Raw genomic sequence first — 17353 nt, 5'->3', positions numbered from 1 at the left:
AATGCAAAGAAACAAAGAATTTCAGCACACATCTCTCAGAAGATATGCAACCCAGAAGAGAGTGGAAAAGCATGTTTAAAATATTAGTGACAAAGTTAACAAAACACAATAAACACTATCAACCTCAAATTCTATGCAGAGCAAAAATATGTTTCAAAATGAAAGCAAAATAAAAACAACTTCATAGCCCACACACAATTGGGAGAGTCCATTGCCAGTAAACTTACAGAAATAAAGGAAGTCTTTCAGAGAAAGGACAATGATGTTATATCAAATTTGGATCTACACAAAGAAATAAAGAAAGTAGCAAATGGATAAAATGTGGGGAAATAAAATATTATAAAAATTTTTACCTTCTTTGAAATATGATTGACTTTTTTAAACTTTTCTTATTTTTCAAATTCAATTTTATTGAGATATATTCACATACCATGCAATCATCCAAAATGTACAGTTATTCACAGAACCATCATATACTTGTACATTCATCACTCCAATCTATTTTTTGAATGTTTTCCTTGTACCTGAAAAAGTGAAAATAAGAGTAAAAAATAAAAGTAAAAAAGAACACCCAAATTATCCACCTTGCCCACCCTATTTTTCATTTAGTTTTTTGTCCCTATTTTTCTACTCATCCGTCCATACACTGGATAAAGGGAGTGTGATTCACAAGGCTTTCACAATCACACCGACACCCCTTGTAAGACACATTGCTATACAATCATCTTCAAGAGTCTCCACTACTGGGCAGCAGTAGTTTCAGGTATTTACTTCTAGCTATTCCAATGCATTAAAACCTGCAACAGGGTAACTATATAGTGCATAAGAATGCCCACCAAATTAACCTCTCAACTTCATTTGGAATCTCTCAGCCTCTGACACTGTATTTCATTTCATTTTGCATCCCCCTTTTGGTCAAAAAGATATTCTCAATCCCATGATGCCAGGTCCAGAGTCATCCCCAGGAGTCACATCCCATGTTGCCAGGGAGATTTACACCCCTGGGGGTCAGATCACACATAGGGGGGAGGGCAGTGATTTCAACTGCCAAGTTGGCTTAGCTAGAGAGAGAGGGTGACATCTAAGCAACAAAGAGGGGTATTCAGGGGGAGACTCTTGGACAGAATTATAAGCAGGTTTAGCCTCTCCTTTGTAGTAACAAGTTTCACAAGGGCAAGTCCTGTGACAGAGGGCTCACCACATCAAACCACCAGTCTTCAATGCTAGTGAGAATATCAGCAACCCCAGGCGAGGAAGCCCAACACCTCTGCATTTTCCCCCAGCTCCTCAGGAAGGTCCTGCATATACATTTTTATTCTCTGTCCAAGTTACTTTGGGATGGGTTGCTATCTCACACTAACTTATACAAACCTACCAGGTCTCACTTCCTATTAAAAGTTCCATGCAATTGTGGTATTTGAAAAAACTGTATGAGTTAAATTGCTTAGGAAATATAGATCTTGCATGAACCAAACATCTCTTCCCTTGGTCTCACATGGATTTGAGGTTTTAAAACACAGTCAGTATTGTCCTTTACCCATTGACCCAATTTGCCCTTGTCCTAACCACATCTGCTTCATTCATATCTCTAGTTGAAATCTGGACACATTTTCAGCTTTTCAAATAGACACAATATGTGCTAATAATGACATTCATATCTGCCAAATTCTAGCTCTGAGTTTCGGTGTCACTCACACAGATACCCAAAGTTTCAGAGATTGATCAGGTTATACACAAAGGAATTGACATCACAGAATCTGGAGAGAGCCATTACAATTCAGGAATAGATGTGATTACTGTAAGAGCTTATACTCTAGGGACCATTACAATAAGTGTTCCCCTGATAAGCAGTGCTCTAGGGTTCAATTCTGAATTTACACATTGTAGTGAGTCCATATTGGTGAGGCATTGTAGTGTTTGCCTTTGTTTCTGTCATAGTTCACTCAAAATATTGTCTACAGGTTCCATTCACCTCACATGTCTCACATCTTCACTCCTTGCAGTTGCTCAATATTCCATTTATGCACACACAACAGTTCACAATTCTATTCCTCAGTTGATGTACCCTTAGGCCACATACACCCATTGCAAATCATGCATGATCTCTCCATGAACACCAGTGTGCAAATGTCCATTCATGTCTCTGCTCTCAGATCCTCCATGTAAATGGCCCCTACTGAGAATGCAAGGCCTTATGACACCCACATACTTAGCTTCGTGTGTAACCACCCTACTGTCCTCCAAAAAGGCTACACCATTCTGCCTCCTAACCGAAAGTAAATATGTGTCTCCCTCTTTCCATGTTTTCTTCAGCACTTTTACCCCTGTTTATATTCTTCCATACAATTTTGTAGAGCTGTATTCACATACCATATAATTATCTACAGTGTACAATCAGTTATTCATCACACAGTTGTGCATTTATCACCACAGTCAGCACTTGGACATATTGACTACTATGAAAAAAAAGTTTTTCTTAATGAATAATAAAAAAGATAATAAAAAGAAAAGTAAAATATCATAAATACAATATAATAGTAGGGTCAGACAGGAATACCACTACCAAGAATCTGATATCCCTCCCTTATATCCCCCTCTCATACATATTTAGCTTTGGTATATTGCCTTTGCTTACATTTAATAGAAGCAGATTACAATGTTACTGTTGACCACAGACTCAAGTTTGCTTTGATATTTTTCCCCAATATCATCCCCTTTCCAACATTCTGCATTGTTGACATTCATTTGTTCTCCCACATGCAAGAACAGTTTTATATTTGTACATTTAGTCACAATCATTCAATGACCACTCCAGTTTTTGCTAAGTTAAACAGTCCCAGTCATTATATTCTGTCTTTAACTCAGTTTTTTTTGTTTGTTTGTTTGAAAGCTTAAAGTTTTATTTGTCTTTGTTTCTTCATCTCTTTTTTTAATTATTCATTTTATTGAGCTATATTCACATACCATGCAGTCATACAAATTGTACATTTGATTGTTCACAGTACCATTATGTAGTTGTACATTCATTACCAAAATCAATCCCCGACACCCTCATTACCACACACACAAAAATAACAAGAATAATAATTAAAGTGAAAAGGAGCAACTAAAGTAAAAAAGAACACTGGGCACCCTTGTCTGTCTGTTTGTTTGTTTCCTTCCCCCACCTTTCCACTCATCCATTCACAAACTAGACAAACGGGAGTGTGATCCCTATGGACCCCCCAATCCCACTGTCCCCCCTCATAAGACACATTTTTATACAATTGTCTTCAAGATTCATGGGTTCTGGGTTGTAGTTTGATAGTTTCAGGTATCCACCACCAGCTACCCCAATTCTTTAGAACCTAAAAAGGGTTGTCTAAAGTGTGCGTAAGAGTGCCCACCAGAGTGATCTCTCGGCTCCTTTTGGAATCTCTCTGCCACTGAAGCTTATTTCATTTCCTTTCACATCCCCCTTTTGGTCAAGAAGATGTCCTCCGTCCCACGATGCCAGGTCTACATTCCTCCCTGGGAGTCATATTCCACGTTGCCAGGGAGATTCACTCCCCTGGGTGTCTGATCCCATGTAGGGGGGAGGGCAGTGATTTCACCTTTCAAGTTGGCTTAGCTAGAGACAGAGGGCCACATCTGAGCAACAAAGAGGCATTTGGGAGGAGGCTCTTAGGCACAATTATAGGGAGGCCTAGCCTCTCCTTTGCAGCAAATGTCTTCCCAAGGGTAAAACCTATGGTAGAGGGCTCAACCCGTCAAACCACCAATCCCCTATGTCTGTGGGCATGTTAGCAACCATCGAGGCAGGGCAGGCCAATGCCCCTTTAACTCAGTTTTAATTCATGCCCTTAGCCCACATCTTTCAGCTTTACCCACGGATATCTTTGTTCAGTGTAGTTACAATACTGTGTTACCATCACACAGTATTATGCTATTTCTGGATCTATACAATCAATCCTGTTGAATATTCTATAGTCCTTCAGTATCAAATGCATGATATCTACCCTCTTTCTATCTCCTGGTAGCCTGTGTTATCAGCTTATACCTCTCAAAATTTGCTCATTAATGTTAGTTTATATTAGTGAGAGCATACACTATTTGTCCTTATGTTTTTGGCTAACTTTGCTCAGTATAATGTTCTCAAGGTTCATCCACATTATTTTATGTTTATGTTCTGTGTCTTTGTTCTGCCTCACAGCTGCATATTCCATTGTGTGTATGTACCAAAGTTTGTTAATCCACTCATCCACTGAGGGACATTTGGGCTGTTTCCATCTCTTGGCTATTGTGAATAGTGCCACAATAAACATCAGTTTACATATGCCTGTTTGTGTCTTACCTTTCAGTTCCTCTGAGTATATATACCTAGTAATGGAATAGCTGGGTCATATGGCAAATCTATACTAAGCTTCATGAGGAACTGCCACACTGTATTCCAGAGTGTTTGCAACATTCTACGTTCCCACCAACAGTGAATAATTGTGCCTCTCCAGCACTTGTAATTTTCTGTTTTTTGGATAATAGCCACTCTGGTAGGTGTGAGATGATATCTCATTTGTGGTTTTGATTTGCATTTCCCTAATAGCCAGTGAAGTTGAGCATTTTTTCATGTATTTTTGAGCCATTTGTATTTCCTCTTCAGAAAAGTGACAGTCCATGTTTTTGCCCATTTATTTACTGTTGTTGAGTTGTGGGATTGCTTTATATATTCGGGATATTAAACCCTTATCTGAGATGTGGTTTCCAAATGTTGTCTCCCATTGTTTTGACTGCCTTTTTACCTTCCTGAGAAAGTCTTTGATGTTCAACAGTGTTTAATTTTGAGGAGATCCCATTTGTCTTTTCATTCTTTGGCTGCTCACACTTTGAGTGTAAGTTCTAAGAAAACACCTACGACAAGATCTTAAAGAAATTGCCCTACATTTTCATCTAAGAGTCTTATGGTCATAGCACTAATGTTTAGTTCTTTGATCCATTTTGAGTTCTTCTGGTATAAGGTGTGAGACAGGAGTCCTCTTTCATTCTTTTGGAAATGGATATCCATTTCTCCAAACACCATTTATTGAGGAGGCTGCTCTGTCCCTGTTGCTTTGGGTTGACTGTCTTATCATGTATCAATTGTCCATAGATGTGAGAGTCTATATCTGAATACTCAATTAGATTCCATTGGTAGGTATATCTATCCTTACACCAGTACCATGCTGTTTTGACCACTGTAGCTTTGTAATATGCTTCAAAGTCAGGTAGTGTGAGACCTCCCACTTCATTCCTCTTTCTCAAGATATTGTTGGCTATTTGGGTCACCTTGCCCTTCCAAATAAATTTGGTTATTGGTTTCTCTGTTTCTGCAAATTAAGTTCTTGGGATTTTAATTGGTATTGCATTGAATTTGTAAATCAATTTACGTAGAATTGACATCTTAATTATATTTAGTCTTCCAATCCATGAACACAGTATGTTCTTCCAATTTTTCAGGTCTTGTTCGATTTCTTTTAGCAGTTTCTTCTTTTCTCTGTATATTTCTTTTGTAGCCTTCATTTAGTTTATTCCTAAATACTTGATTCTTTTGCCTGCTGTTGTAAATGGATTTTTACTGATTTCTTCCTCATATGCACGTTATTTGTGTATAAGAACACTACGGATTTTTGCATGTTGATCTTTAGCCTGTCATGCTGCTGTATTCATTGTTTAGCTCTAACAGCTTCACTGTAGACTTTTCTGGATTTCCTACATATAGAATCATGTCATCTGCAAAAGTGAAAGTTTTACTTCTTCCTCTCCAATTTGGAAACCTTTTATTTCCTTTTATTGTCTAATTGCTCTAGCTGGAACTTCCAGCACAATGTTGCATAACAACAGTGACAGTGGTCATCCCTATCTTGTTCATGATTTTAGAAGGAAAGATTTCAGTCTCTCCACATTGAGTATGATGTCAGCTGTGTGTTTTTCATATATTTCATATATCATAATATCTTTATGATATTGAGAAAATGCCCTTCTGTTTCTATCCTTTGAAGTGCTTTCATTAGGAAAGGATGTTGAATTTTGTCCAATGCCATTTCTGCATTGATTGAGATGATCATATGGTTCTTCTGCTTTGATTGATTAATGTGGTATATTACATTAATTGATTTTCTTGTGTATAACCCATCATACCTATCTGGAATAAACCCCACCTGATCATGGAGTATAATCCTTTTAACATGTTGCTGGATTCGATTTGTGAGTATTTCGTTGGGGATTTTTTGCATCTATATTCATTGAAGGGATTTGGCTATAACTTTCTTTTTCTGTAGTATCTTTTTCTGAGTTTGGTATTAGGGTGATGTTGGCTTCACAGAATGAGTTGGCCAGCTTTCCCTCCTCTTCAATTTTTGGAAGAGTTTGAGCAGGATTGGTACTAATATTTTCTTGAATGCTTGGTAGAATTCACATGTGAAGCCAGCTGGTCCTGGGCTTTTCTTTTTTGGGAGCTTTTTGATGACTGACTCAATTTCTTTACTTGTGGTTGATTTGTTCATGTCATCTATTTCTTCTGAAGTCATTGCTGGTTGTTTACACTTTTCTAGGAAGTTTTCCATTTTCCATTTCATGTAAGTTGTCTAGTTTATTAGCATATAGTTGCTCACAATATCTTCTCCTTATCTCCTACATTTCTGTAGGGTCAGTTGTTATGCTCCTTTCCAATTTCTGATTGCTTTTATTTGCATCTGTTTTCTCTCTCTCTCTCTCTCTCTCTCTCTCTCTCTCTCTCTCTCTCTCTCTCTCTCAGCATAGCTAGGGTTCCATCAATTTGTTGATTTTTTCAAAGAAACAACTTTCAGTTTTTTCATTCTCTCTACTGTTTTCCTGTTCTCAATTTCGTTTATTTCTGCTCTAATCTTTGTTATTTCTTTCCTTCTGTTTGATTTGGGGTTATTTTGCTGTTCTTCCACTAGTTACTGAGGTGAACAGTTAATTCCATAATTTTTGCTCTCTCTTCTCTTTTAATATAGACATTTAAGGCTACAAATTCCCCTCTCAGCACTGCCTTTGCTGCATCCCATAAGTTTTTATGTTGTGTTTTTATTGTCATTTGCCTCAAGGTATTTACTAATTTTTCTTGTAATTTCTTCCTTTACCCACTGCTATTCTAAGAGAGTGTTGTTAGCCTCCATATATTTGTGAATTTTACAATCTTCTGCACATTATTTCCAACTTCATTCCATAATGACCTGAGAAAGTATTTTTTATGATATCAATGTTTTTTAAACTTGTTGAGACTTGCTTTGTGACCCAACATGTGGTCTCTCTTAGAGAATGTTCCATGAGCACTTGAGAAAAATCTGTATCCTGCAGTTTGGGGGGGGGGGTATAGTGTTCTATGAATGCCAGAAAAGTCTAGCTCATTTATCCTACAACTCAACATCTCTTTTTTCTTAATTCTCTGTCTATATGTTCTCTCCATTGATGACAGCAGTGTATTGAAGTCTTCAACTACTATTGTAGAAGTATATACTTCTCCTTTCAGTGTTCTCAGTGTTTGCCTCATAAATTTTGGGGCACTCTGGCTTGGTACATATATATTTATGATTGTTTATGATTTCTTGATGAATTGACTCTTTTATTAATATATAGTGTCCTTCATCTCTTTTAATTGTTTTACCTTTTAAGTCTAATTTGTCTAATATTAATATAGCTACCACCACTTTTTTTCTGGTTACTATTTTCATGAAATATCTTTTTCCATCCTTTCACTTTCAGCCTATTTTTGTCCTTGTAACTAAAGTGAGTTTCTTGTAGACATCATATAGATAAATCCTGGTTTTTAATCCATTCTGCTACTCTGTGTTTGTTTTTTTAATGAAATTCAGATTTATTGAGATATATTCACATACAATACAATCATCCATGGTGTACAATCAACTGTTCACAGTACCATCGTATAGTTATACACTCATCACCACAATCAATTTCTGAACATTTTCTTTACACCAGAAAGAATCAGAATTAGAATTTAAAAAAAAAAAAACTAAAAAAGAACACCCAAATCATCCCCCATCCCACTCTATTTTTCATTTGGTTTTTGTCCCCATTTTTCTACTCATCCATCCATACACTGGATAAAGGTAGTGTGATCCACAAGGTTTTCACACTCAAACTGTCACCCCTTGTAAGCTTCATTGTTATACAATCATCTTGAAGTGTCCAGGCTACTGGGTTGGACTTTGAGCATTTCAGTTATTTACTTCTAGCTATTCTAATACATTGATAGCTAAATATGTTATATATATAGTGCATAAAAATGTCCACCAGAGTGACCTCTCTAATCCATTTGAAATTTCTCAGCCACTGAAACTTTATTTTGTTTCATTTTACATCCCCCTTTTTGGTCAAGAACATGTTCTCTGTCCTATGATGACATTTCCAGATTCATCCCCAGGAGTCATGTGTGGCATTGCCAGGAAAATTTACACCACTGGGGGTCAGTTCCCATGTAGAGGGGAGGGCAGTGAGTTCACCTGCCAAGGTGCCTTAGCTAGAGAGAGACGGCCACATCTGAGCAACAAAGAGGCACACGGGGAGACACTTAGGCACAATTATGGGCAGGTTTAGCCTCTCCTTTGCAGTAATGAGCTTCATAAGGGCAAGCCCCAAGTTAGAGGACTTGGCATACTGAGCTGTCAGTCCTCAATGTTTGTGAGAACATCAGCAACAATCCAGGTGAGGAAATCCAGCATTTCTGCATTTCCCTCTGGCTCTTCAGGGGTTCTCTGCATATATCTGACCCAAATTACTTTGGAATGTGTTGCCATTTCACTCTAACTTATACAAACCTAGTATATCTCCCTTCCTATTCAAAGTTCCATGTAATTGTGTTGTTTGAACAAACTGACTGTAGAAGTTATATTGTTTTGAAAATATAGATCCTGCACCAAATGAATGTCTCTTCCCCTTGATCTCACACAAAATTTGAAATTTTAACACAGTCAGTTTCAACCTTTACCCTTTGGCCCAGTGAGCCCTAGACTTAACCAGATATGCTTCATTCATATCTCTGATTAAAGTCTGGGCTCTTTTTCAGCTTTTTTTAAAATAGATGCTGTATGCACTAATACTGATATTCATATCTGCTGAGCTCTAGCTCTGAGTTTCAGAGCTAGAGCAGATACCCAATGTTCTAGAGACAAATCAGTTTATACACAAAGGGATCAGTATCTCAGAGTTTGAAGATAGCCATTACAATGCAGGAGATTTGACTGCTGTAAGAGCTTACAATCTAGGGACCATTACAGTAATCATTCCCCTGTTACACTGTGCGCTAAGAATCAATTCTGAATTTACACATTGTAGTTAGTTCATATTGGTGAGGCATTATTGTGTTTGCTTTTGTTTCTGGCATACTTCACTCAAAATGCTGTCTAAAAGTTCAATTCACCTCCTTACATGTCTGACAGCTTCACTCCTCACAATTGCTCAATATTCCAATGTATGCTTTCACCACAGTTAATCATTCTGTTCCTCAGTCAATGCACCCTTAAGCACCTCCACCCATTGCAAATCATGAATACTGTCTCCATAAACATCAGTGTGCAAATGTGTATTCATGTCTCTGGTCTCAGATCTTCCAAGTACATACTGCATAATAAGGTTTCTGACCTCCAGAAACACTATACTATTCTGCTTCCTCATAAACCATGAATAGGTACATCCCTCTCTCCATGTTTTCTCCAGCACTTTTACACATATTTATAATTGTTCCTACAATTTTATAGAGAGATATTCTCATACCATACATTTATCCACAATGTACTGTCAGTTGTTCACAGTATCATCATATAGTTGTACATTTATCACAACAGTCAGCTTTGAGTATACTGATTACCATGAAAAAAATTTTGTTTTACTGGCAAAAAACAGAAAAGATAAAAAGAAAATTAAGATGTCATACAATACAATATAATAGTGAGAACAGAAAAGAACACCACTACCAAGATCTCATATCTCTCCAGTATATCCCCCTCTCATACACATTTAGCTTTGGTATATTGCCTTTGTTACATTTAGTGGAGGCATATTATAATGTAACTGTTGATCATAGACTCGTTTGCTTTGATTATGTTTTTTTCCCAAATACCATCCCTTTTTCAACACTCTGCATGTTAACATGCATTCATTCTGCCACATGTAAGAACATTTTTATATTATTACATTTAGTAACAGACATTGACCACTCCAGTTTTTGCCAAGTTATACAGTCCCAGTCTTTATCATCTATCTTTACCTCTGGTTTTATACATTTCCCTATCCCACCTCTTTCAGGTTTACTCACAGACATCTTTGTTCAGTGTATTTACAATATTGTGCTACCATCACACAGTATTACGCTATCTATTTCTAGATCTATACAATAAATATTGCTGAACATTCTGTAGTCCTTCAGCATCAAATATCCAATCTCTACCCTCTTTCTATCCCCTGGTAGGCTATATTATCAGCTTTTAACTCTCAACATTTGCTCATTAATGTTGCTTCATATTAGTGAGATCAATCAGTATTTGTCCTTTTGTTTCTGGTTAACTTCAGTCAGCATAATGTCCTCAAGGTGTTTCCACATCATTGTATGTTCCATGTCTTTGTTCTGTCTTAGAGCTGCATAATATTCCATCATGTGTATATACCACAGCTTTTTATCCGCTTGTCCATTGATGGACATTTGGGCTGTTTCCAACTCTTGGCAATCTGAATCATACCACAAGAAACCTCAGTTTACAAATGTCAATTTGTGCCTTAACTCTCAGTTCCTCTGAGTATATACTTAGCAATGGAACAGCTGGGTCATATGGAAAATCTATACTTAGCTTCCTGAGGAATATCCACACTGTATTCCAGAGTGGTTGCACCATTCTACATTCTCATCAACACTGAATAAGTGTGACTCTTTCTCCACATTCTCTTCAGCCCTTGAAATTTTCTGCTTTTTGGATAATGGCCATTTTGGTAGCAGTGAGATGATCTCTCATTGTGGTTTTTATTTGCATTTCCCAAATAGCCAGTGAAGTTGAACATTTTTTCATGTTTTTATGCCACTTGTATTTCCTCTTCAGAAAAGTGTCTGTCCTTGTCTTTTGCCCAGTTTTTAATTGGATTGTTTGTCTTTCTGTTGTTGAGTTGTAGGATCCCTTTATATATTTGGGATATTAAAACCTTATCTGATATGTGGTTTCCAAACCTCATTTCCCATTCTGTAGGCTGCCTTTTTACTTTTCTGACAAAGTCCTTTGATGTACAAAAGTGTTTAATTTTGAGGAGATCCAATTTGTCTATTTGTTCTTTTGTTGCTTGCACTTAGGGTGTGAGGTCTAGGAAACCATCTCCTATCACAAGATCTTTCAGCTATTGCCCTACATTTTCTTCTAAGACTCTTGTGGTCCTAGCACTAACATTTAAGTCCTTGATCCATTTCAAGCTAATTTTTGTATAAGGTATGAGATAGGAGTCCTCTTTCATTCTTTTGGAAATGGATATCCAGTTCTCAAAATGTCATTTATTGAAGAGGCTGCTCTGTTCCTGTTGCTTTGGGTTGAATTCCTTGTCAAATATCAATTGTCTGTAGACATGAGGGTCTATTTCTGAATACTCAACTTGATTCCATTGGTCAGTATGTCTATCCTTATGCCAGTACCATGCTGTTTTGACCACTGTAGGTTTGTAATAAGTTTCAAACTCAGGTAGTGTGAGACCTCCCACTTCTTTCCTCTTTCTCAAGGTATTTTTGCCTATTTGGGGCACCTCACCATTCCAAATAAATTTGGTTATTGGTTTCTCTATTTCTGCAAAGTATGTTATTGGGATTCTTATAGGTATTGCATTCAATCTGTAAATCTGTTTAGGTAAAATTGCCATCTTATCTGTATTTAGTCTTCCAATCCATGAAAATGGTATTTTCTCCCATTTTTTTAGATCCTGTTTGATTTCTTTTAGTAATTTCTTGTAGTTTTCTGTTTAAAGTTGTTTTGTGGCCTTGATAAAAAGTTTATTTTTAATACTTGATTCTTTTGGTTGCTATTGTAAATGGAATTTTTTTAATTTCCTCCTCTTGTGGCAAAATACTTGTGTATACCACTAGTCTCTTATTGACAAACTCTCAGTGTCTGATGTCTGAAAATATTTTAATCTCAACCTCATTTCTGATGGACACAATTGCCAGATATAGAATTCTCAGTTGGCAGTTTTTCACTTCCTGTATCTTAAATATATCATGCCACTCTCTTCTCACCTCCATGGTTTCTGCATATAAATTTGTGCATAGTCTTATGGATCTTCCCTTGTATGTGATGGATTGCTTTTCTCTTGCTGTTTTCAGAAATCTCTCTGTCTTTGACATTGGACAATCTCATCAGTAAGTGTCTTGGAGTAGGTCTATTGGTATCTATTCTGTTTGGGTATGCTGTACTTCTTGAATCTGCAGTTTTCTGTCTTTCATGAGTTGGGAAATTTTCAGTGAATATTTCTTCCATTCTTCCTGCTCCATTTCCCCTTTTCTCCTTCCCAGTATACCCATAACATGTATATTCATGTGCTTCATGTTTTTACTCAGCTCCCTAAGACCCTGCTTGTATTTTTCCATTTTTTTCACCATCTGCTTTTTTTATGTGTATGAATTCCAATGTCTTATTTTCCAGTTCACTGATCTTTTCTTCTACCTGTTCAAATCTAATGTTGTGTCCCTCCATTGGGTTTTTCATCTCCTCCCTTGTGCCCTCCATTCCCATAAGTTCTGCCATTTGTTTTTTCAAGTATAAAAATTCTTCTTTATGGTCATCCAGTGTTTTCTTTATATCCTTCATCTCTTTTGCCATCTCTTCCCTCAGCTCATTGAATTTAGTTAGCATTACTTGCCTCAACTCCTGTATCTCAGTTGAACTATTAGTTTGCTCCCTTGGCTAATCCATATTTTCATGTTTCCTAGTATGGCTCATTATCTTAAGTTGTCTTGGCATCTGATTTTCTTGATTAGTTTATTCTGGAGCTCATTTTCACTCTTTTACCTAGGGGTTTCCTGTGGGTTGGCTTTGTTCTCTAACCTTTGTTGTTCAGTTCAACTTATTCTAGTTCTAACTTAGGTTCTATTTACTTGATCAGAGTTTTTCACCTCTTGTTTTTCTGTTTCTTGCCCTGCCTCTATGTAGCCTTTTTGTGAGAGGGTCTCCTCAGATATGGTCAACCTCAGTCAGGTTTTCCCAGTCTAGAGAGGCCCAGTTCCCAAGAAAAGTTTATGTAGTTTCCCTGACAAATGAGAACCTTCTGTGAGGCCTCTAGACTTGGTATTTTTCCTATCCTGTCAAGCAGGTGGCACTTGCCAGCCCACAGTTCCCCTACCAGTGTAAGGAGGTGATGTGCCTTTAATTCTCTACAGACTCTGAGCCCATCAGGGGTGTGGCTTACTGAAGGTGGAATCTGAATTCCATCCCCTGGGGTCTGAATTCCCAGAAGGAGAACTGCCAATTGAGCTGGATCTCCCTCCACTCTCCCAGTATTAGGAACTCCAGCTGTCTCACAGGGAAACAATTCCCTTTTCCCCTCTCCTCTTTGGGGCAACTGCAGCTTAATTCCTGGATCAGCCTGAGTTGCCCATTAAAGACTTGGGTGGAGACTTTCTTCAAAGTCAATCTGAAATTCAAAGAAGTGCTGGGTAGTATGACTTCCCCCAAGACTAGCCTAGACCCTCAACTTGGGCTCTCTGAGAGAAAATAACCACGTATGTTACTTTTAAATTTAAAAAAAAGAAAAGGAAAAAGAAAAAAAAGTCCCTTTTAAAAGCCTTTCCCCAGCTTAGAAGTTTTTTCAGCATCAGAATAGAGCATTTAAAGATGCACTTTGGGCTAATCTGAATAAGTACTCTCCAACAGTTTAATTCCACCTTTGCTGGGGGCTATTGATGTGTAAAGGGATAAGGAGCCAGTGAGAAAGGAGAAGGGACAAAATGTAGGGAAAAAAGGGATTTTTGAGCCAGTGAATGGTTGCCCACTTTATGTGTCCCCCCTTCTCAGAGCACAGCCCTTCTCTAGTACCCCCAGCTCCAAAAATTAATTAATTTGTTAATTAATTCTGCAGGTGAGGCTGGGTTGAAATCCACTTGTTGCTCTCAGCAGAGTGTCATTTTTTTTTCCTTTCAAGAATCCAGTTCTAAGACAGTCCATGGTGTGTGGGCAGGGAGGGGTGCCAGAAACCTGGTCAAGGGAACTTACAAAATTCACTGCAATCTCAGTTTTCCTCCAGTTCCAAACATGTGTATGATGTTGGGCTGGTCACTGAAGACCCAGAAAACACTGTTTCATGCAGCTCCTGGGTAATTATCAGCTTCCCAAAGGAGAGACTAAATTCCATGCCTCGCCACTCTGCTATCTTGCCCCACCCTCCCTGTGTCTTTTTATTGGGGAGTTTAATCTATTAACATTTAGTGTTATTTCTGTAAGGGCAATACATTCTTCTACCATTTTGTCTTTTGGATTTTATATGTCATGTCTTATTTTTTCCTCTCTCAACTTTTACCATTCCTGATCATCTTCATTTCTACCCTCTTCCCCAAACCTCTCTCTCCTATCTTTCCCTATCAGCCAGAAGCACTCTCTTTAGTATTTCTTGTATCTCCAGTCTCTTATTCACAAACTCTCTCAGTTTCTGTTTGTCTGAAAATATTTTAATCTCTCCCTCATTTTTGAAGGACAGTTTTGCAAGACATAGAATTCTGGGTTAGCAGTTCTTCTTTCCAGTATCTTTAATATATCATACCAGTCTTCTTACCGCCATAGTTTCTGCAGAGAAATCTGTAGACGGTCATATCAAGTTTCCCTTGTATGTGATTGATTGCTTTTCTCTTGCTGCTTTCAGAATTCTCTCTTTGTCTTTGACATTGGACAATCTCATCAGTAAGTGTCTTACAGTTGGTCTATTGTGATCTATTTTGTTTGCAGTATGCTGTACTTCTTGAATATGCAATTTTCTGTCTTTCATAAGAATTGGGAAATTTTCACTGAATATTTCTTCTATTATTCTTTTTGCCCCTTTTCCTCTTGCTTCTTCCTCTGGGACTCCCATTACACATATATTTGTGTACTTCATGTTGTCACTCAGCTCCCTAAGACCCTGCTCATATTTTTCCATTTTTTTCACCATCTGTTCTTATTTGTGTATGAATTCAAATGTCTCATCTTCCAATTCACTGATCCTTTCTTCTGCCTGTTCAAATCTGCTGTTATATACCTCCATTATCTTTTTCATCTCCTCCCTTATGCTGTTCATTCCCATAAATTCTGCCATTTGCTTTTTCAAGTTTATGTATTCTTCTTTATGGTCATCCAGTGTCTTCCTTATATCCTTCATTTCTTTTGCTATATCTTCCCTCAGTTCATTAGCTTAATTTTTGAATTGATTAAGGAGATTTGTTTGAATGTCTTTAATCAGTTCTTCCTTCAGTTCATTCAATTGATTTAGCATTAGCTGTCTCAACTCCTGTATCTCAGTTGAACTATTAGTTTGTTCCTTTGCTTGGTCTATAGTTTCATGTTTCCTAGTATGGCTCATTATCTTAAGCTGTCTAGGTATCTTTCTTGATTTGTTTATTCTGGAGCTCATTTTCACCCTATTACCTAGGGTTTTCTTGTTGGTTGTCTTTGGTCTCTAACCTTTTGTGTTCAGTTCAGCTTATTCTAGGCCTCTAACTTAGATTCTATTTAGTTGATTGGAGTTTTTCACCTCTTTTTATTTCTATTTCTTGCCCTGCCTCTATGTACCCTTTTTGTGTGAAAGTCTTCTCAGATATGGCCAACCCCAGGCAGGTTTTCCCACTCCAGTGATGCTCAGGTCTCAGGAAAAAGGTATGGAGCTTCCTTGGGAATGAGACCCTCCTGTGAGGACTTTAGATTCTGTTCTTTTCCTATCCTGTCCAGCAAGTGGCCCTTGAAAGCCTGCAGATCTCCCACCAGTGTAAAGAGGTATGGACCTTTTAGTTCTTCCAGTGACCCTGACCCTCTCAGGGGTGTGGCTGACTTAAGCTTGTTTCTGAATTCCAGCCCTTGGGGTCTGAGTTCCCCAAAGAAGGGCTGCCCTTGGAACTGGGCCATGCTCCCCTTTTCTTGTGGAAGTTATAGCCATTAGCAAATTGTCTCCCCCACTAGATTTCTTGCTTTGTCTCTCAGAACTATCTTCTCTCTGCTCTTGCCTGGGCCCAAATTGCAAGTCTTTGAGGCTTTCTTTAATGGGAAACTTAGAACAGTTATTTTTTTTTCAAAAGAGTAAAAGATAAAAAAGAGACAAAAGAAAAAGAAAGGCCCAGTATAGACTATTTAAATAATAGTGCATTAATTCCATCCTTGCAGTTCTGATGTGCTACTGAAATGCAAAAAGACAAGAAGTTGGAGAGCATTTGTTGAGTGGGAAAAGAAAAGGAAAAACCACATTTCAGAGACTGGCCCTTGTCCCCTGGGTTTTCATATGTGCCTGATTCTGTTTTAGCCCAGCCCTTCTCTGTACTATATTCACCCCCAACTCCGAAAGTATCTGTTTTTGTTTTTGGTTTTTGGTTTTTGGTATTTTTTTCTGTTTTTGCTAGCCCTGTCTCCCCTCTGCTGGGCTGACTGCTCCCAGATTCTCCATTATCAGGTCTCAGTTTATATATGGTTTGAGCTTTTGTCCAGTAGTCTCAGTTTTTGTTAATCACTTCTGCAACTGTAGTTCTCCCTCCTGGTTCACAGCACTGACAGCCCCTCCTCCCTCAGGAAAGAAGCTGCAAAACAGTGTGTATTTCCTGGCAGGGGGTGGATGAGGGCACCCTGGCCATGAGAACTTACAGATTTTGCTTATGTCAGCTGCTCCATGTGCTTGAGACTGTAGTATGATGTGTGCCCAGAGTCAGATTCCTACATGGTGTCCATTCCACACAGTTCCTGGCTATCTACCCACTGCCCCAGAGGAGTAACTAAAACCCACACCTCACCACTCTGCCATCTTCCTTTATTTTGATGATTGACTTTTAAAACAAAAATAACGACATATTGTATGGTTTACTAAATATGTAGAAATAAAATATCTAACAAAAGTAACACAAAGAATAGTAGAGGGGAAATAGAAATATACTGCTGTAAGATTTTTATGCTATAAAAGAAGAATTATGATCTTCCTTTAAGGTGACTTCCAGAAGATAAAGATGTATAGGGTAAACCCTAGAGAAATCACTAATAAAAAATGTTTAGATAGTCATACAGTAGAAGCAGTTTAAAATGATTGCTAATACTCAAAAAGAAGGCAAGAAGAGAGAAAAATGAACACAGGATAGGACATATGGAAAACAAACAGCAATATTGTAGATTTAAACACA

At 37.8% G+C, this 17353-nt stretch overlaps 1 protein-coding gene across 1 annotated transcript in view; it reads right to left on the bottom strand.

Annotated features, from left to right (window-relative positions):
* Window positions 1-14787, bottom strand: part of LOC119524102 (protein diaphanous homolog 2-like) — a 141005-nt gene extending 126218 nt beyond the window's left edge. The window contains exon 1 of the mRNA XM_037822754.1: window positions 14782-14787. Coding sequence (XP_037678682.1) covers window positions 14782-14787 — 6 coding nt within the window. The remainder of the gene's footprint in view (window positions 1-14781) is intronic.
* Between the last annotated feature and the right edge of the window lie 2566 nt (window positions 14788-17353).

The sequence above is a fragment of the Choloepus didactylus genome, chromosome Y, assembly GCF_015220235.1.
Source record: "Choloepus didactylus isolate mChoDid1 chromosome Y, mChoDid1.pri, whole genome shotgun sequence".
Taxonomy (NCBI): domain Eukaryota; kingdom Metazoa; phylum Chordata; class Mammalia; order Pilosa; family Megalonychidae; genus Choloepus; species Choloepus didactylus.
The sequence above is the reverse complement of the archived record's forward strand: the minus strand, read 5'-3'. Positions and strand labels throughout refer to the sequence as shown.